The 22,365-nt window shown below is 41.3% G+C and overlaps 2 protein-coding genes across 3 annotated transcripts in view; both read right to left on the reverse strand.

Annotated features, from left to right (window-relative positions):
• Window positions 1–6,504: 6,504 nt before the first annotated feature.
• Window positions 6,505–7,386, reverse strand: LOC138364201 (uncharacterized). Its single transcript, XM_069323525.1, has one exon. The coding sequence runs from the start codon at window positions 7,384–7,386 to the stop codon at window positions 6,505–6,507; it is 882 nt and encodes a 293-aa protein (XP_069179626.1).
• LOC123772838 (glucoside xylosyltransferase 1) overlaps window positions 6,918–22,365 on the reverse strand; it is a 155,958-nt gene continuing 140,510 nt past the window's right edge. The window contains exons 8-9 of one of the 2 annotated variants that reach the window (XM_069323214.1): window positions 18,491–18,652; window positions 6,918–8,201 (exon numbers count right to left, since the gene is read on the reverse strand). In XM_069323214.1, the coding sequence (XP_069179315.1) occupies window positions 8,004–8,201; window positions 18,491–18,652 (360 nt within the window). In that variant the 3' untranslated portion in view covers window positions 6,918–8,003. Of the gene's footprint in view, window positions 8,202–18,490; window positions 18,653–22,365 lie in introns of those variants that run through there. The other variant, XR_011228170.1, reaches the window with a different exon arrangement.

Genomic DNA, 22,365 nt, shown 5'->3' on the forward strand with positions numbered 1-22,365 from the left:
GGCCTGTAGTTCAGTGCCTCCTGTCTATCCCCTTTCTTGTATATCGGGACTACGTTAGCTGCTTTCCAACGTTAGCTTGCTGTGTGTGTGTGTGTGTGTGTGTGTGTGTGTGTGTGTGTGTGTGTGTGTGTGTGTGTGTGTGTGTGTGTGTGTGTGTGTGTGTGTGTGTGTGTGTGTGTGTGTGTGTGTGTGTGTGTATTTTCTATGTGTATTTACTATTTGTGTGTGCAGAATCGAGTTATTTAACTCAAGGACCCCGCCTTTCTAGCCAATCTATATTTCCTCTATTGTGTCTATTATGTATTTCACTCGAACACACACACATCCCCCAGGAAGCTCCCCATAGCAGCTGTCTACTGTTATCCTACTGTTATCCTTATCAAGAACTGCTATCCTACTTTAGCTCATCTAATGCTTGCTCCTTGAGACTCATTTATTCCATGAGACTGTTCCTTTACATTAATTAACTATTACACAATTAACTATCATATAAGGAACCTGGTGAAACCTGTAATTAAGAGCTGTAATCCTTCCTCAGCTCAGTTGAAACCTGCTCCTAGAGACCCATTTATTTCATGAACCTGTTATTTGCATCATTAGGAATACACTTTATATATCTCGTAAGTAACAATCATATAAGGGAAGAAGATGAGCCTGTAACCAACTGTGTGCCACGTGATCTGTTGAGCTGATCTCCAATGAATCAACCTGTAGAACAAACAAGTTCCAAATGTGAGTCAGCCTGGGAATAAATGATCGCTGATATAGTAATGTTCTGGAGAGAGGCAGCTTTAGCATGAGACTGTTGAAGGTTGAGAGAATTGTGCTGGTCTAGATCCTAGTGAAGACTACTGTTTGCCCACGATGTTGGGACATGTGCGTAACTTTGAGAATGCTAGACTTGTACAAAAGAGTATATCCACCAAACGTCATGACGGGGTTGCAGTCTCTGATGTTCACACTTTCCCACCAGACATAGTCAAGACTAGAGATGAGTCTTCTTCTACACCTCTCCACTCTACCCAAAAGTCTGATGAATGACGAAGAGTAGGCAATCCAGTAGAAGGGGGATACAAACTCCAGTTGGGAGCAATCTTGTGCTTCATATAAGGTTTAGCAGCCCCTGCTGTCAAAATGATGTGAGATCTGCTGTAGGGCTTTAAGTTTCCTAGCTGCCTTTTGGGCTTGGTTAAGCATGTGGCTCTTCATTTTCATTGAAGAGTCAAACTTCATTCCTAAAAGGCCAATTTTATCTGTAACTGTATGTTTTTGCCACATCTTTGCTAGCATGTCCGATTAACAATGTGCAGTCTAATTATCATCATTGCCTGTATTTTCTCAGTCGGAAGGGAAAGGGGAATCATCAGGGGAAAGCACCAAGCCATTACGACTATATAGCACTGGGAAGGGGTCAGGATAAGGATTTGGGATTGGAATTGGGGATGGAATGGTTCCCAACCATTATGACGGTCGGGGATTGAATGCCGACCTATATGAAGTGAGACCATCTCTCTATCGTACAGCCCAAGTTGTTGTGCTGTATGGTGGACTTGCCATCTCCTTTCTAGGTAGAAATCACTGAAAGTTGTGATAGATGAGTCTTGTAGCAGTTGGCATTTCTTCCTCTCTGTATGTAAAGGTTAGAGTGCAGCAATCATCTTAGGCTTGAGCTTTAGGAATGAGATGAGGTAGATCGTCGAAATAGACATTCCACAGCAGAGGGCCAAGTACACTGCCTTGTACGCTTGCACCAATTGAGTGGCTTTTGGATTCTCTTCCAATGAGGACTAATCTTAGAGTATTTTCTTGAAGGTAGTCTTTTATTAACTCTAAGATAGAGCCTGAGATGAATAGTGTTTGAAGCTTCACTACTAATCTTAGAGTGCCAGACCCGTTCAAAGGCACCTGCTTTGTCTAGAACATCAACACAGCTGATCTTGGAATTATCACGAGGCTGAAGCCACTTAGGGGCCAATAGGTTGCTTGCAGAAAAGTTGTTCAATGTCAACCAATATTTTTTGACTAGTTGTATATGAAAAGGGCTGCAATTGTCCCAAGTTTCAGTACTTCAGCGTAAATAGCAAGGGATATTTTTTTTTTCAACGACTTTTACACATTTTCAAGTCTTAATAAATAAACACACGTTTCAGATATAATTATTCTGTGACACTTTTCTGACACATTAACATATAATAAAGGATTGGTAGATAGATATTTTCCAAAACATCCTAACACAAATTTTCAAAGTTCCTCCCAAAAATTCTGCAAATATGGCATGTTTATTGCTATTATAAAATCAATAAATGAACTTAGAGAAAAAAGCTATCAACAACATTTAGAGACATGCACTCTACATATACTGTGTAAGTTTCATGTAAATTAAATAAAAAATGAAAAAGTTATTTGAACGTTTATATTAATTGAAAAAACAAGCAAATAATAAAGTCTAAGGTTCTAAAATCTATGGCTGAGGTTGACATTAACCAATTTTCTCCAAAATTTGCACCCTTACAGATAGGCTTACGTGCAGTCAGGTGTATAGTTTCATGCAAATCGTCCGATAAAAAAAGAAAAAAGAAAAAAAAAATTGAAAATAAAAAAAAACATTTTTTTTACCTTAAATTTGTTTCCAATTAAACTAATTATAATATTTTTTAACATATGCTATTGTGATAGCAAAGAGTCATAGATATGATTTCAGTTGACACTTTTGTTTGATAATCGTTTTTGACCATTTTGGTACAAATTTGACACTTGAATCAAGTATTTTTATTATCTCTTCCTTTTATTCCTCGATGCTGAAACTTGGACCAGATGAAACACTTTTAATATACAACTTGTCAAAAAAGTTTGATTGAAATCGAACGAGTTTTCATTTATTGCATTTTTAGGGAAATTGGAACCTATTGCCCCCTTAGTGGAGATATTTAGCAAGAGATCAGCAACAGATCTTTTTTTCTAAAACCATACTGTCGATCACATATTAGCCGATAATGGTCAAAGAATGAAGTCATTTGCTCAAAGATTAATGATTCGAGAATTTTACCAGTAATGGAGAGAAGCTCTCTCTTTCTCTCTGTCTGCCTAGCAGTCTCTATGTGTGTCTGTCACTCTCTGTGTATCTGTCTATAGCTCTGCCGATGTCTTGATCTTTCCTTATCTCTGTATCTCTGTCAGTCTATCTAGTCCTCGGTCTGGATGACTTTCTCTCTGTCAATGTCTATCTACTCTATCTCTTTCTTTCGGTTGCTCTGACTACTTATCCCTCCATTTGTCTCTGTCTGTCTCTGTCTTTCACTTTGTCAATATACCTTGTGTCTTTCATGTCTCAGTCGTCTCTGTTTCATTGTCTATATGCCTCTCACTAAATATGGTTGTCTGTCTTTTTCCACTGTCTGCATATCTCTCTGTGTATGTGTCTCCCTTCCTCTCTGTCTCATAGTCCAGGGACAAATTGGTGCTACACACATGAACATTTTCTGAAACTTTGTTCTTACTTCAGCTGAAGATTTTATTAAATGTGTGTTAATGATACTTATATATAAATTGGTCATATTTTATTGTGAATATAAATCATAATTGTTTCTGCTGTAAATACATCTTAATTCAATAATGATGATTATTATATCTAATTATTATCTCTTTCTGTTACATAAGAACATAACATAAGAACATAAGAACATAAGAACAAAGGCAACTGCAGAAGGCCTATTGGCCCACACGAGGCAGCTCCTATTTATAACCACCCAATCCCACTCATATACTTGTCCAACCCGCGCTTGAAACAATCGAGGGACCCTACCTCCAGCACGTTACGCGGTAATTGGTTCCACAAATCAACAACCCTGTTACTGAACCAGTATTTACCCAAGTCTTTCCTAAATCTAAACTTATCCAATTTATACCCATTGTTTCGTGTTCTGTCTTGTGTTGATACTTTTAATACCCCTATTAATATCCCCTTTGTTATGTCCATTCACCCACTTGTAAACCTCTATCATGTCACCCCTAACTCTTCGCCTTTCCAGTGAATGCAACTTAAGCTTTGTTAATCTTTCTTCACATGAAAGATTTCTAATTTGGGGAATTAACTTAGTCATCCTATGCTGGACACGTTCAAGTGAATTTATATCCATTCTATAATATGGCGACCAAAACTGAACTGCATAATCTAAATGGGGCCTAACTAGAGCAAGATATAGCTTGAGAACCACACAAGGTGTCTTGTTACTAACGCTGCGATTAATAAATCCAAGTGTCCGATTTGCCTTATTACGAACATTTATGCATTGATCCTTTTGTTTTAAATTCTTACTAATCATAACTCCCAGATCCCTTTCGCAATCCGACTTCGCAATCTCAACACCATCTAGCTCGTATCTTGTAACTCTATCATCATTACCTAACCTCAGAACTTTACATTTATCAGCATTAAACTGCATCTGCCAATCCTTTGACCATTTCAAAACCCTATCTAGATCAACTTGAAGTGATAGTGAGTCCTCCTCCGAATTAATTTAACTACCGATTTTCGTATCATCGACAAATTTGCAAATGTTGCTACTCAAACCTGAATCTAAATCATTTATATATATTATAAACAACAGAGTTCCCTGGACAGAGCCTTGAGGCACTCCACTTACAACATTTTCCCACTCTGACTTGATTGCATTTATACTAACTCTGTTTCCTTTGGTATAGCCATGCCCTAATCCAGCTTAATACAGCACCCCCAATACCATGAGACTCTTATCTTTTTAATCAGTCTTTCATGTGGCACTGTATCAAAAACTTTGCTGAAGTCAAGGTACACAACATCACAATCCTTACCACTATCAACTGCCTCAACTATGCTTGAATAAAAAGATAACAAATTTATTAAACATGAACGGCCATTTATAAAACCATGTTGCTTCTCAATTATTAATTTATGTTTTTCAAGATGAAGACGAATTTTATTTGCTATTATAGATTCGAGTAACTTTCCCACAATAGACGTTAGGCTAATTGGTCGATAGTTAGACGCAAGTGATCTATCTCCTTTCTTAAAAACTGGTATCACATTAGCAACTTTCCAAAACTCTGGCACTCTGCCTGACTCTATTGATTTATTAAATATGGTTGACAGTGGGTCACAAAGCTCCTCTTTGCATTCTTTAAGCACCCTGGCAAACACTTCATCCGGCCCTGGGGATTTGTTTGGTTTGAGTTTTACTATTTGTTTAAGAACATCCTCCCTGGTAACTGCTAAACTCGTCAACCTGTCCTCGTCCCCACCCACATAGACTTGTTCGGCTGAAGGCATATTGTTAAGTTCCTCTTTAGTAAATACAGATACAAAATATTTATTAAAAATACTACTCATCTCTTCATCATTATCTGTTATTTGACCTGTCTCAGTTTTTAATGGACCTATCCTTTCCCTAGTCTTAGTACGATATAACTGAAAAAACCCTTTAGGATTTGTCTTTGCTTGCCCTGCTATGCGAACTTCATAGTTTCTTTTTGCTTTCCTTATCTCTTTTTTAACATTTCTAACCAGTTGTACGAATTCCTGTTCTAAAGTGACTTCCCCATTTTTAATCCTTTTGTACCAAGCTCTCTTTTTACCTATAAGGTACTTCAAATTCTTTGTTATCCACTTTGGGTCATTAGTATTCGATCATGTTCATATTTATTTTGTCACATGATTAACTGTAATAAATAATTTATAAACTTTTAAAAAGTTCTCTGTGAAGCGTTATGTCATAACGTTGAAAAGGACGTTTTATTTAATGTTACCACCTTACATTATCAAAACTTTTTCAAGTTTTCAATTTAGTGCTTATAAAGACTTGACAAAATGAATAAATGTTTGTTGGGTTATGTTGTTTTTGGAGCCAACCAGAGGACCACTGAGGGCAACCCTCCCAGGGCCTGGTGAGGTATGTTAGGCTTGGAACACACCAGACGGCCAGCTAGGGGACCACTGAGGGCAACCCTCCCAGGGCCCTGGTGAGGTATGTTAGGCTTGGAACACATCAGACGGCCAGCTAGGGGACCACTGAGGGCAGCCCTCCCGGGTCCTGGTGAGGTATGTTAGGCTTGGAACACACCAGACGGCCAGCTAGGGGACCACTGAGGGCAACCCTCCCGGGGCCTGGTGAGGTATGATAGGCTTGGAACACACCAGACGGCCAGCTAGGGGACCACTGAGGGCAACCCTCCCAGGGCCGGGTGAGGTATGCGAGGGGGACGAGGTCACCAGGAACAGCCCTGGAAGACAAATATATTCCTTGCAGAGTTTACACTTCTAAACAGATGGACGAGCTCAATTATGCAAAAGTCAATCAATAATATGGACTTCTCAGCCTCCGTTGTGACCCGCCAGCAGAGGAAAAGTGTTACTGAACATACAAATCTTGCCCGTTGTCTTCCTTTGCCCTGGAGACGTTTGGTCAAGAACAGCTGTAACAACATGTTGACTCGGCTGCCAAGAACAGTGTCGTATGTGGTGCGTCGTTATCATCCGAGGTGCATGGAAGAACAGTTGACAGGTGAGGAAGTGTTGGGTCTGAGAGTTGACAGGGGACGACGTTTGTAGGTCAAAGAGTTGACAGTGGAGGAAGTTTGTGGGTCTGAGAGCTGACAGGTGAGGAAGTTTGTGGGTCTGAGAGCTGACAGGTGAGGAAGTTTGTGGGTCTGAGAGCTGACAGGTGAGGAAGTTTGTGGGTCTGAGAGCTGACAGGTGAGGAAGTTTGTGGGTCTGAGAGCTGACAGGTGAGGAAGTTTGTGGGTCTGAGAGCTGACAGGTGAGGAAGTTTGTGGGTCTGAGAGTTGACAGGTGAGGAAGTTTGTGGGTCTGAGAGCTGACAGGTGAGGAAGTTTGTGGGTCTGAGAGTTGACAGGTGAGGAAGTTTGTGGGTCTGAGAGTTGACAGGTGAGGTACTTTGTGGGTCTGAGAGTTGACAGGTGAGGTACTTTGTGGGTCTGAGAGTTGACAGGTGAGGTACTTTGTGGGTCTGAGAGTTGACAGGTGAGGTACTTTGTGGGTCTGAGAGTTGACAGGTGAGGTACTTTGTGGGTCTGAGAGTTGACAGGTGAGGTACTTTGTGGGTCTGAGAGTTGACAGGTGAGGAAGTTTGTGGGTCTGAGAGTTGACAGGTGAGGTACTTTGTGGGTCTGAGAGTTGACAGGTGAGGAAGTTTGTGGGTCTGAGAGTTGACAGGTGAGGAAGTTTGTGGGTCTGAGAGTTGACAGGTGAGGTACTTTGTGGGTCTGAGAGTTGAGAGTGGAGGACGTGTGCGGCGAACATTTGAAAATGGGCTGACATTTGCATGTTTCCAATCTAGGGGGACTATCACTTGGTCCAGAGATTTTGTGACAAGTAATTATTGCGGCTGGCATAGTTCTTCTGCCAGTTCCTTCATAACTTTGGATCCGATTCCAAGAGTTGACAAGGAAGGAAATTTTCTTTTGGGTCTGAGAGTTGAGAGTTAAGGAAGTTTCTTGGGATCTGAGATATGAGTACATATATAATATCTATATAAATAAAAACCCATGAAACCGCCTACCTGCCGAAACCGTAGATGCAAAGAGTCTTTTGAATTTCAAAATCAAACTGGAAAAGTTTATGAAGACAAATGGGGGGTGGGGCCTTCGACAAGCCGTCGGCTTCCGGTTCTTGTCGAGGCCACTAGTGTTAATGGCCCTCACGTATATATTCTGAGAGTTTACCTTTATACTGTGTTCAGAGCTATCGTATATTTGCTGGCTGGTCAGTGAGCTATTGTAGTGACCTTAATAACCTTCCAGAGGGTTGCAGGACTTAAGTCCATCTCCAAACCCACATTCAGCATCACACATATTGAAACACCTTTACAGAATCACGACAAATCGTTACGTTAGGATCATTTTTCATTATTTCATTGCGTGAATAATGAGAAAATGTAATATTCTACACAATAATGTTAACACACAACGCTCTCTGTCTCTGATTTTGGGGCACGACGTGCCATAAAGGCTTATGTTGCACAAGACTTCCTTTCTTGCTGGAGTTTAATAAGACGTTTTATTCCCTGTGTGAGCGTGTTGTCGATGTTGGATAGGAAGCCACACCCTGCTGGAGCGGATCCTAGGCGGCTCAGGGCGGTTTGCAGCATCTCCAGGAGCTCCGACAGAGGCCGCCCCAGCTGGAACTTCTCCCACACCTCGAACACCGCCTGTAAGAGTAACTTATATATTACGGTGCAACTGGTCGTCATTAAAATTATGCTTTGTTTTCTTTGTAAACTATATGGGGATCCGGCGGTGTCCGGGTCGACCCCAAGTCGACGTCCGGACACGTCCTAACCCAAGTCTCGCCCACTCAAGCTCCGCACCTTTCCCATCACCCCCCCCCCCCCCTTCCTGTCTCTCTTCACATACCCTCTCCGTCTACCCTATCACTGTAACTGTCTTCAGTACACACTTCCTTCATCACTGTAATTGTCTCCAGTTCACACTTCCTTCTTCACTGTAACTGTCTTACAGTGATCTTTGGGTTTTGAAATGGTCAAAAGATTGGCAGAGCAGTTTAATACTGACAAATGTAAGGTTTTGAGGGTAGGTAATGATGATAGAGTTACAGGATACGAGCGAGGTGGTGTTGAGATTGAGAGGTCGGACTGTAAAAGGGATCTGGGAATTTTGATTAGTAAGAATTTAAAAAAATCCATGCATAAATGTTCGTGATAAGGCAAATGGGACACTGGGTTTTATTTATCGAAGCGTTAGTAACAAGACACCTGATGGTGTTCTTCAGGTATATCTTGCTCTTGTTAGGCCCCATTTAGATAATGCAGTTCAGTTTTGGTCGCTGTACTAGAGAATGGATATAAATTCACTTGAACGCGTCCAGAGTAGGATGACGAAGATAACCCCGCAAATAAGAAACCTTTCATATGAAGAAAGATTGACTAAGCTTCAGTTACATTCTCTAGAAAGGCAAAGAATTAGGGGTGACATGAAAGAAGTGAACAAGGGGATGAATGAACATAACAAAGTGGATATTAATAGGATATTAAAAGTATCAACATAAGAACATAAGAACATAAGAACAAAGGTAACTGCAGAAGGCCTATTGGCCCATACGAGGCAGCTCCTATTCTATAACCACCCAATCCCACTCATATACTTGTCCAACCCGTGCTTGAAACAATCGAGGGACCCCACCTCCACAATGTTACGCGGCAATTGGTTCCACAAATCAACAACCCTGTTACTGAACCAGTATTTACCCAAGTCTTTCCTAAATCTAAACTTATCCAATTTATATCCATTGTTTCGTGTTCTGTCCCGTGTTGATACTTTCAATACCCCATTAATATCCCCCCGGTTATGTCCATTCATCCACTTGTAAACCTCTATCATGTCACCCCTAACTCTTCGCCTTTCCAGTGAATGCAACTTAAGCTTTGTTAATCTTTCTTCATATGAAAGATTTCTAATTTGGGGAATTAACTTAGTCATCCTACGCTGGACACGTTCAAGTGAATTTATATCCATTCTATAATATGGCGACCAAAACTGAACTGCATAATCTAAATGGGGCCTAACTAGAGCAAGATATAGCTTGAGAACCACACCAGGTGTCTTGTTACTAACGCTGCGATTAATAAATCCAAGTGTCCGATTTGCCTTATTACGAACATTTATGCATTGATCCTTTTGTTTTAAATTCTTACTAATCATAACTCCTAGATCCCTTTCGCAATCCGACTTCGCAATCACAACACCATCTAGCTCGTATCTTGTAACTCTATCATCATTACCTAACCTCAGAACTTTACATTTATCAGCATTAAACTGCATCTGCCAATCCTTTGACCATTTCAAAACCCTATCTAGATCAACTTGAAGTGATAGTGAGTCCTCCTCCGAATTAATTTCCCTACCGATTTTCGTATCATCGGCAAATTTGCAAATGTTGCTACTCAAACCTGAATCTAAATCATTTATATATATTATAAACATAACATAAGAACATAAGAACAAAGGTAACTGCAGAAGGCCTATTGGCCCATTCGAGGCAGCTCCTATTCTATAACCACCCAATCCCACTCATATACTTGTCCAACCCGCGCTTGAAACAATCGAGGGACCCCACCTCCACCACGTTACGCGGCAATTGGTTCCACAAATCAACAACCCTGTTACTGAACCAGTATTTACCCAAGTCTTTCCTAAATCTAAACTTATCCAATTTATACCCATTATTTCGTGTTCTGTCCTGTGTTGATACTTTTAATACCCTATTAATATCCCCCTTGTTATGTCCATTCACCCACTTGTAAACCTCTATCATGTCGCCCCTAACTCTTCGCCTTTCCAGTGAATGCAACTTAAGCTTTGTTAATCTTTCTTCATATGAAAGATTTCTAATTTGGGGAATTAACACTAGACAGAGCACGAAGTAATATATTAGGGTATAAATTAGATAAGTTTAGATTTAGGAAAGATCTTCGTAAACACTGGTTCGGTAACAGGGTTGTTGATTTGTAGAACCAATTACCGCATAACATAATAGAAGTAGGATCCCTTAATGGATTCAAGCATAGGTTAGACATATATATGAATGAGATTGGATGGATATAAATAGAGCTTCCAAGCTTCCAAGTCAGTTTTGTCCAGGACACTCAGACGTCAGGTTGTGTTACAGTGGCACCATTACCACCATCACCCTAGAGAGTGAATCCCGTGTCCTCAAGGGTCATCAAGGACTTCCACGGTACACTGTGAGACATCGATCAGTCTCTAATAAAATAAATACCGTAGCAGATCTCTACTTACTAGTCAGGTGTGTTGTTGTTGTTGTTAAAGATTTAGCTACTCAGGACGAAGTGTCCATGTAGCACGGGCTATGGTGAGCCCGTAATTGAGTTTGGTTATACATTATAACCTTTTTCCTGTGATATTTGGGTCTAAGTTTAAAATGGAGGAGAAGACTTCTCCTTTTTCCCTGCTTATTTATCGCTTCTGTTTTAGTGCACTGGTTTTAATCTTGTTTTATTAACATAATCTTGGTGGCGGATGTAGATGCAGAATGCTCACTAATTAGTCGCATTCCTCAACAGCTTTTCTAATCATTGTAGTCGCGGTGGAATGTGCATCTAATGCAGCTGCTGTCGTTGGATTAATGTTGAGTTCGATGCGCAGGGGTTCAGTAGCTTCACATTCCAGTAAGTAATGCAATAGCGGCGCCTCTGCTTCTGTTCCACAGATGTGACACTTTAACTATTGGGTTCATTACCTCCCAGCAGCACTTGTACCCAAGTCTGAGTCTGTGTATGGCTACTGCAATGTCTCTGGATATCTTTTTGTCAGGCTTGAAAGAGGAGTAACCAGTGGCTTGTTCGTACCATATCGCAGTGGATCTTCCTTCCGCTACTTTGGCTCTGTGGCGACTTTTGATAGTTGAGAATATTTTCTTCTTGATTTGCTCCTTTATCTGTGAGAAACTTGGAGGTATTTGAACCTGTACAACAGGTAAAGCAGTGGCAGTTTTTGCTAGTGAGTCTGCCTTTTCATTACCATCTATGCCAATGTGACTTGGTATCCAATTTAGGGTGATTGACAGCCCTCGATTATGGGCATCTTTTCCTATATGTTGAATTTCTGTGAGGAGTTGTATATTATCTCTGTGCTGACTGGATAACAATGCCTGGAGCGAAGATTTAGAGTCGGTATGAATGATGACATCATGTAAATTATTCTCAATTGTATAGTTTATTGCCTCCTTCAGGGCATATAATTCTGTTTGCAATGTTGAGCACCCACTATTCATGCTCCAGTAAGCTTCATGGTTGGTAGTGTAAACTGCTGCCCCAGCAGAACCTTTTTCTTGATCAACTGATCCGTCTGTGAAGATGTGAGTCGTTGTGGGTCTAGAGATAGTTTCCATTTGTTGCTCTATTACTTCCTTGAGCCTCTGCGGGTCACATGGTGATTTTTTAACTGGTAATCTTTAAATGATTATCTTTAGATTCGATTTTTCCCATGTAGGAGGCTGACGAAAGTGTTGATATGGTCTTTCTTCCCCTTTGTTTTTAATGGTCCATGTCATGTCCATTTTCTCTAAAATCTTGACCACATTATCCATCCATGAGCGTGTTCTATACTGTAGGTTTTTCTGAAATGATCTCTGTATGTTGTCTTTGATTGACAGCCTGGCGGTTGTTCCAGTAAGTTTTCCTATTATGGTGGCTATCCTTTGTTTCATCCTGTTTTCTAATGCTGGTAAATTTGTTTCCATTCTAAGGTTCTCTCTACGCGTCCATATAGGTGCTCCAAGCATTGTTCTCAGAGCATCATTTTGAGACACTTCCAGTTTCTCCCACTGGTTATCACTGAGGGATGTAAGAGCAGGAGCAGCATAGTCGATGAGTGACCTAACTGCTTGAACGTAGTACATTTTGAGTACTGGTAGAGATGCACCCTCTAAGACTGCATCAAGTCAGGTGTGTTGTTATAGATTCAGCTACTCGGAACAAGTTCCAAGTAGCACGGGCTATGGTGACTTACCTGGCACAGGAGTGGGGCAAGAAGCACGGGCTATGGTTAGCCTCGTGGACGGGAAATGTCTCCCGTGTCAGGTGTGGGTTTCTTGTGGCTATATAACTCAGTAGTCAGGTGCAGTCACAGTGAGAGGTTGTGTTAGCTGGAGCTCCGATTGTAGTAACATTATTATTGCAATAATGGAAGGATTAGTGAAGGATTTGGTGAGTCTGGTTGGAGCTCTGAGAGCAGAGATGGATTTCCTGCGGGAGGAGGTACGACGGCTGAGACTTCGGGAGGAAACGAAGGAGGAGACCAGTGTTGACGGGACCTCATCGTGGAGAGTCGTAGGGGTCTTAAGAAGACCTTGACAAGGCCGCCTACAGACGCTCTAAGGACAGCAAATTCATTTGCCGTGTTGGAGGACGAGTGCTGTGGTGAGCCTGCAGTTCACTCGGAACGGAAATCAGCGAGGAGCGGCGGAGCACAGGCTCCTCAGGCTGCTCAGAAAGTTAAGGAGGCACAGAAGCGAATTTTGGTTGTGGGAGATTCCCAGGTGAGGTATTTAGACAGAACATTTTGTGCCAGAGATAGGGGGAACAGATTAAGGGTTTGCTATCCGGGAGCTGGAATTGGTGATATTGTTGAAAACATGAATGATATTATGACGGGAAATGGGCACAAACCCATTATTTGTATTAGTGCAGGGGGTAATGATGTTGGACGAGTTAGGAATGAGGAACTAATACAGAGATTCAGGACAGCCATTGAATTAGGAGCAAGGGAGGAATCCCGATCATATGTGGCATTCTTCCAAGAAAGGGAGTGGGTAATGAATGGATGTCGAGGGCACTTGGTGTCAATTGCTGGCTGGAAAGATATTGCAAATCAAATGCAATATCTTTCATAGACAACTGGGAACACTTCTATGGAAGAAATGAAATGTATGCTCGTGATGGGGTGCATCTATCGAGGGCTGCGGTTGTTGCTGTTGCGAACTCGTTGGAACCAGTGGTTAGAGGTGTTTGTTTGGGTTTAAACTGTTAGTAGATAGTGGTATGGGAATTGATTTGGAGGAAGGAGGTAATAAAAGTATGTGTTCGTGGGAGAAAAGAATTGGCAAAATGATCAGGGAAAGAAAAGGGCCTCAAAATAACAATTCACTTAGGGTGAATTACACTAACAGTAGAAGTCTAAGAAATAAAATTAACGAATTAAATGCTCTTGTCTGCACAGAAAAAATAGATATTATTGCACTTACCGAAACGTGGATGAATGTAGAAAATAGAGAACTATTAGCTGAATATCAAATAAATGGATTTAAACTATTTCACGCAGATAGATATATAAGACGAGGAGGGGGAGTAGCCATATATGTTAGGGACAATTTGAAATGTAGTCTCAAAGAGGGAATCAAAACTGAGCCACACACAGAAACTATTTGGATAGAATTAAACGAAAAAGCAAATAATATTATAATAGGAGTTATATATAGGCCACCAAATTTAGACAGAATGGAAGCAAAGCATCTATGGGATGAAATATCTAGATCTAACAGTATTTATGTCATGGGTGACTTTAACTTTAGTGGAATAAACTGGTTGAACAAAACAGGGATTAGTGAAGCAGAAGATTTTCTAGAATTAATTGACGATTGCTTTCTTACGCAACACCTTAAGGAACCAACGCGGGAAATAATATTTTAGATTTAGTGTTAACTAACAGGGAAACACAAATTAATGACATCAAAATAGGAAGTGAGCTAGGGAACAGTGATCACAAAGTTATCAGATTTAGCATAGAATGGAATAGACCTGCAGGAGAAAATTCTGTTAAAGTGCCAGATTTTCGAAAAGCTGATTTCAATAGCCTAAGAAATTTTTTGGGTCAAATAGATTAGATAGACTTGGGTATTAGGTGTGGGCCGGTCTTGGAGCGAGACATGAACCCAGCAACAGGTGACATAAAAGGGGATTTCGATGTGGATTTAATATATAACTTATATAGAATATTCTAAACAAAGCACAGGAACGTAGTATACCATACAAATTGAATAGATCGAATACTAATGACCCAAAGTGGATAACAAATAATTTAAAGAACCTTATAGGTAAAAAGAGAGCTTGGTACAAAAGGATTAAGAATGGGGAAGTCAGTTTAGAACAGGAATTCATACAACTGGTTAGAAATGTTAAAAAGGAGATTAGGAAAGCTAAAAGAAACTATGAAGTTCGCAGAGCAAGCAAAGTCAAATCCTAAAGGGTTTTTTCAGTTATATCGAACTAATACTAGGGAAAGGATAGGTCCATTAAACTCTGAGACAGGTCAAATGACGGATAATGATAAGGAGATGAGTAGTATTTTTAACAAATATTTTATATCTGTATTTACTAAAGAAGAACTTAACAATATGCCTTCAGCCGAACAAGTCTACGTGGGTGGGGATGAGGACAGGTTGACTAGTTTAGCAGTTACCAGGGAGGATGTAATTAAACAATTAGTAAAACTCAAACCAAACAAATCCCCAGGGCCGGATGAAGTGTTTGCCAGGGTGCTTAAAGAATGCAAAGAGGAGCTTTCCGAGCCACTGTCTACCATATTAAATAAATCAATAGAGTTAGGCAGAGTGCCAGAGTCATGGAAGGTAGCTAATGTGGTACCAATTTTTAAGAAAGGAGTTAGATCACTTGCGTCAAACTATCGGCCAATTAACCTAACGTCTATTGTGGGAAAGTTACTTGAATCAATAATTACAAATACAATTCGTCTCCATCTTGAAAAACCTAAATTAATAAATGAGACGCAACATGGTTTTACAAATGGTCGTTCATGTTTAACAAATTTGCTAACTTTTTATTCCAGCATAGTTGAAGCAGTTGATAGTGGTAAGGATTGTGATGTTGTGTACCTTGACTTTAGCAAAGCTTTTGATACAGTGCCACATGAAAGACTAATTAAAAAAATAGAAGCTCATGGTATTGGGGGTGCTATATTAAGTTGGATTAGGGCATGGCTATTCCAAAGGAAACAGAGAGTTAGTATAAATGGGGTTAAGTCAGAGCAAGATAATGTTAGTGGAATACCTCAGGGCTCTGTCCTTGGACCTCTGTTGCTTATAATATATATAAATGATTTAGATTCAGGTTTGAGTAGCAACATTTGCAAATTTGCAGATGATACGAAAATCGGTAGGGAAATCAACACGAAAGAAGACTCGTGACTAAATAGGGTTTTAGAATGGTCAAAAGATTGGCAGATGCAGTTTAATGCTGATAAATGTAGAGTTTTGAGGCTGAGTAATGATGATAGAGTTACAAGATACGAGCTAGATGGTGTTGAGATTGCGAAGTCGGATTGCGAAAGGGATCTGGGAGTTATGATTAGTAAGAATTTAAAACAAAAGGATCAATGCATGAATGTTCGTAATAAGGCGAATAGGACACTGGGATTTATTAATCGAAGCGTTAGTAACAAGACACCTGGTGTTGTTCTTCAGCTATATCTTGCTCTGGTTAGGCCCCATTTAGATTATGCAGTTCAGTTTTGGTCGCAATACTTTAGAATGGATATAAATTCATTTGAACGTGTCCAGCGTAGGATGACTAAGTTAATTCCCCAAATTAGAAATCTTTCATATTAAGAAAGATTAACAAAGCCTAAATTGCATTCACTGGAAAGGCGAAGAGTTAGGAGTGACATGATAGAGGTTTACAAGTGGATGAATGGTCACAACAAAGGGGATATTAATAGGGTATTAAAAGTATCAACACAAGAGAGAACACGAAACAATGGGTATAAATTGGATAAATTTAGATTTAGGAAAGGCTTGGGTAAATACTGGTTCGGTAACAGGGTTGTTGATTTGTGGAACCAATTACCGCGTAACATGGTGGAGGTGGAGTCCCTGGATTGTTTCAAGCGCAGGTTGGACATGTATATGAGTGGGATTGGGTGGTTATAGATAGGAGTTGCCTCGTATGGGCCAATAGCCCTTCTGTAGTTGCCTTTGTTCGTATGTTCTTATGTTCCAGACCGACAACCAGAGCGCAACGCTTGACACCCCCCCTCCACCACACTCACGCTGGACATCACCTACACCACATTCACGCTGTCTCACGCTTCCACCTCAACCACACTCATGTTGGACACCGCCCTCCACCTCCACCACACTCATGTTGGACACCGCCCTCCACCTCCACCACACTCATGTTGGACACCCCCCCCCCTTCCACACTCATGTTGGACACCGCCCTTCACCTCAACCACACTCATATTGGACACCCCCTCCACCTCCACCACACTCATGTTGGACACCGCCCTCCACCTCCACCACACTCATGTTGGACACCGCCCTCCATCTTCCTCCTACACTTTCACTGCCCTTGACTCTCTCACTTACACCCTCCCCATCTCCACTCCACACACCATTCTCGTCCCCCCTCCCAACACCATATCCATCTCCTAGCACATATACTGTCCTCTTGGTCTCCTTACGTACCCCCACCACATTCTCCACCCATCGCCCCTAAGACCACACGATCTTCCTTCACACACATTTCCCATTTTACCCTACACAAACACTGCCCATTCTCTTACCCCCCTGCCCCACACTCTTTACCTTTCATACAGATCCTCCCCACTTCCCTCACATACCCCCTCGATGACACCACCTACCCACATATCTCCCCGTCTCCCCGAATCATTGTAATAATTTTTCCTCTGCCCTCTCATTACAGCTGTAACCGAAACCTTGTGGGCAGAAAGCCAATTTCTCACCTGAACATGCATTTTGCGAGTAAATATCTGAATGCAATAGATATTTTACATTCTAATGTAAAAGAATGCTATACATTACCTACTTTGGATGTCACATTTCGTGTCTGCTAACTTTGTGACAGCGGTTTACCGGCCAAAACCCCTGCAAGGGAAGGGGGACATGGAGGCCGACCCCGACCCCGCTATGAGACTTCTATAATATTACATTCAAGGCAGCATATTTTAATGAAGCTGGTCATAAGCCTCGAGGCTTCATCACAGTGAGAGGTTTCCAACTTAATTAGGACATACAGACAGTCATTCTCTACAGACAGTTATAAATATAGATATTCTAAATAAATTGTTTGTGAGGCACTTTTCAGTTATGCATGTTCATACCATTTATAATTTACATACATAAATCTTTACTCCCTAAAGTAACTTCATCAGAAGTCAGATTATTATAAGGGAGTCGTATTACTAAATTTGATGGCTAATAAAGACGGGATTTGAATCAAGTGGTGTTTTAAACAACAAATAAATATCAAGAGTTTGTCTGAAAATAATTACCGTAGTGACTACAAAGTTTGTAAACATTGTGAAACACAAATCATGTGATTTTGAAATAAATACAATTTCCCAGCCTGTGTGTGGGGGGAAGGGTTTCCCAGAGTAGTGGAAAGTACGCCAATGTCGAATCGTTTTGGTTTTTCTGACGCTTCATCATTGGCGTACCTTTTTTGTCAACCTGACACTCTCGTGCTTGTTCACCAGACTCTTGTCCTTGTTCACCAGACTCTGGTTCTTGTTCACCCAGACTCTTGTCCTTGTTCACCAGACTCTGGTCCTTGTTCACAAGACTCTGGTTCTTGTTCACCAGACTCTTGTCCTTGTCCATCAGACTCTTGTTCTTGTCCACCAGACTCTTGTTCTTGTTCACCAGACTCTTGTCCTTGTCCACAAGACTCTTGTCCTTGTCCACAAGACTCTTGTCCTTGTCCACAAGACTCTTGTTCTTGTTCACCAGAGTCTCTGGAGGCACCGTATTACTAGTGATCAATTATTACCTCACCTGACTCTTTGTTGACATTTGATTACGAGTGATGTGATTACGCCACTTTGTAATAGCACTATACATGTAGGAGAATACCTGGCTACAAGGTGACTAATCACAATAATAGTCATGTGTGTCTAGGGAAAGACAGAACACAAGGAAGCATACCTGAATCTTTCTTTCTTGATTAAAAAAGAAAGTCTGAGCGCAACCATGGATAATGGCCACGCCCCTGGAGGCCGCCCCGGGGCACTTGTTATACCCGTCCGAACACATCCGCTGCCAGAAGTCCCACTCACACCCAAGTTCGTATATCTGAGGCGATCTTTCCTGCGGGACGGAAGTCAGAAAGTTAGTGATGCAGTGGGTATGAGGACGGGTAGAAAATGTCTATGGTATGTGCATGGAGGCTTTAGCAATGTTGTGGGGATGGTATAATGATGCTAAGTGCAGTCTATGGAAGGTATAATGATGCAAAGTGCAGAGTCTATAAATGATATAATGCTGTGTGCGATGTCTAGGGATGGTATAATGCTGTGTGCGGAGATTAGAGATGATATAATGCTGTGTGCAGAGTCTAAGTATGGTATAATGCTGTATGTGGAGTCTAGGGAAGATATAATGATGTGTGTGCGGAGTCTAGGGATGGTATAATGTTGTATGCAGAGTCTTTAGATAGTAAAATGCTGTGTGTAGAACCTAAGGATGGTATAATGCTGTGTGCAGAGTATTGGAATGGTATAATGCTCAGTACAGAGTCCATGGATGGTATAATGCTGTGTGCAGATTCTATTGATGGTATAATGCTGTGTGCAGAGTCTATAGATGATATAATGCTTTGTGTAGAATCTGGGGATGGCATAATGCTTTGTGTAGAGTCTAGGGATGATATAATGCTGTGTGCAGAGTCTAGGGATGGTATAATGCTGTGTGCAGATTCTATTGATGGAATAATGTTGTGTGTAGAATCTAGGGATGATATAATGCTGTGTGAAGAGTCTAGAGATGGTATAATGCTGTGTGTAGAGTCTAGGGGTGGTATAATGCTGTGTGTAGAGTCTAGGGATAGTATAATGCTGTGTGGAGAGCTTTAGGATGGTATAATGCTGTGTGCAGGGGCCTAGGGATGGAATAATGTTGTGTGCAGGGACCTAGGGATGGTATAATGCTGTGTGCAGGGGCCTAGGGATGGTATAATGCTGTGTGCAGGGGCCTAGGGATGGTATAATGCTGTGTGCAGGGGCCTAGGGATGGTATAATGCTGTGTGCAGGGGCCTAGGGATGGTATAATGCTGTGTGCAGGGGCCTAGGGATGGTATAATGTTGTGTGCAGGGGCCTATGGATGGTATAATGCTGTGTGCAGGGGCCTAGGGATGGTATAATGATGTGTGGAGTGTCTAGGGATGGGATAGGGTATTGGAGTCTAGGGATAGACTAGGGATGAAGTCTAGGAATTGGGATGGATTATAGGGTTCGTAGTCCTAAGGGTCCGGGTTCGATCCCCGGCGGAAGGCGGAAACAAATGGGCAGTTTTTTTCACCCTGATTCTCCTGTTTCCTAGCAGTAAATAGGTACCTGGGAGTTAGACAGTTGCTACAGGCTGCTTCCTGGGGATGTGTGTCTGTGAAAATTAGGATTAAGGACTTGATCGAAACGTTATGCGTGCTAGTGGCTGTACTAACACGCATACACCTTCTCAGACAAGAAGATTAACATTTGTCAACCCTTAAAATCTTACATTATCTTGCGGTTGCAGAATCTGGGAATCTTTTAATACCAGTATCGATGTTTGACAAACGGTATTTTCCTAACTCAAACAATGTGAGGTTTATTATTCTACACATATTTCTAATTTCTCTCAGATTTTCACATTCTCATAGATAGTGGTCATGGCGGTGTCCATCACTCTCACCGCAGATTCTGCAACTCTGCTGCTCAACTGTTGTTTTCATTCCGAATCTCCATGGAAATTTGTCCATGACGGATTCTCGCTATTACTGATTCTCTCCTGCGGCCACCTCTTCTTCGTCCATAATGATTGGGATTACCAGCTGCAACCATGTTCTACCAGCGTATAGATTCACTGATTTGTTCTTCTAACCTCCTTTCCTCAGTTATCTTGTCATGGTGATGTTGCCTGACAATACCTCTAATTTGTAGAAGAGTCTTGGTATGAAGTATTTAATATGGTCTCCTCAATATTAATATGGTAAAATATTTAATATTTTAATATGGTTCAACCCTCTCTCCTCCCAGATAAAAGGTAGGGACATCTGACTCGCCTGGTATGGAGGAGGAACCAGTGAAAGAGGGGAAAGAGGGAATGAGAGGTGGATGGAGAGAGAATCTGAGTGGGGAACATTGGCACCGAGAGGACCAAGCTAGCAAGACCACCCTCAGGTCAACCTCTTGGCCCTTGACAAATGGGCGAAAGGAAGGGGAAGGGGGGAAGAGAGGGAGGTTAAGGAGAGAATCAGCCGTTACAGGCTCCTGGTGTGCCCTCAGCCGAGGTGGGCTCCTGGTGTGCCCTCAGCCGTGGTGGGCGGATGGTTTCTGCTCGGCTGGAGGGAACTGGATGACTTTTGCACTATATTTGGGGGCCGAATTTTTGGTTTTGCTACCTGGTGTTCTCTGTGTACTCACCTAGTTGTCCTTGCAGGGGGTTGAGCTTTGGCTCTTTAATCTTGCCTCTCAACTGTCAATCAATTGGTGTGCAGATTCATGAGCCTACTGGGCTCTATCATATCTACATTTGTAACTGTGTATGGAGTCAGCCTCCACCAAATCACTGCTTAATGAATTCAATTTGTTAACTTCTCTCACACTGAAAAAATTCTTTCTAATGTCTCTGCAGCTCATTTGTGTACTAGGTTTTCATCTGTGTCCCTTTGTTCATGTTCCAACCGTGCTAAAGAGTTTGTCTTTGTCCACCCTGTCAATTACCCTGAGAATTTTGTAGGTGGTTATCATGTCTCCCGCTTACTCTTCTATTTTCAAGGGATGTGAGATTTATTTAATTTAGTCTTTCCTCGTAGCTCATACCTCTCAGTTCCGGGACTAGTCTGTGGCATAACTCTGAATCTTCTCTAACTTTGTCTCGTCTTTAACTAGGTATAGACTCCAGGCTGGAATTGCAACTTCCAGGATTGGTCTGACATAAGTGGAATACAAAGTCCTGAATGATTCCTTACACAAGTTTCTAAAAGTAGTTCTTATGTTGGCCAATCTAGCATATTCCAATGATGATATCCTTTTGATGTGGGCTTCTGGGGACAGGTTCGGTATGATATCAACCCCCAGGTCTTTCTCTCTATTTGACTCCTGTGGGATTTCACCCCCAGATGGTACCTTGCGTTCAGCCTTCTGCTACCTTCGCCTAATTTCATTACTTTACACTTTCCTGAGTTGAACTTTAGTAGCCATTTTCTAGAACATTCCCCAGTTTTTCCAGGTCGTCCTGTAGTCTCTATCTATTTTCATCTGTCTTGATTCTTCTCATAATTTTTGTATCATCAGCAAACATTGAGAGGAACAAGTCTATACCCTCTGGAAGATCGTCGCCCCTTAATTCACAACAACAACAACAACAACACAGAAACGAAGGATACGAACACTCAGAAATTTTTAAATGAAATGTGCTAGAAAAATAGTAATTTATATTACTATTGCTAACTATAAACTAATTAAATTCCAATTGAGTGTTAATCGGAAATTCTTTAAAACAATCTTTATATTATCAAGTATTTAGAGCGTGAGGGAAAATAAGAAAATATGGAGAGAAGCAGAGGCTGATTCAGAGGTATGTGAGGTAGAAGGTGGAGAAGCTTGGAAAACTTGCCTCCACATCTCCACACAGAGTTACAGCCCCACTCCTGTTCCAGGTAAGTCCAGTACAGGCTCACCATAATCAGTGCTACTTGGAACATTTGTTCCCAGTATCTGAATCTAAAACCACAACACCAACGTCTACAACATTCTAAAGTACATTACATGTGTGTGCACTTCACAAGGTTAAAGCTAGATTTCAAATACAAGTTTTCCC

The sequence above is a fragment of the Procambarus clarkii genome, chromosome 12, assembly GCF_040958095.1.
Source record: "Procambarus clarkii isolate CNS0578487 chromosome 12, FALCON_Pclarkii_2.0, whole genome shotgun sequence".
In the NCBI taxonomy this organism is placed as follows: domain Eukaryota; kingdom Metazoa; phylum Arthropoda; class Malacostraca; order Decapoda; family Cambaridae; genus Procambarus; species Procambarus clarkii.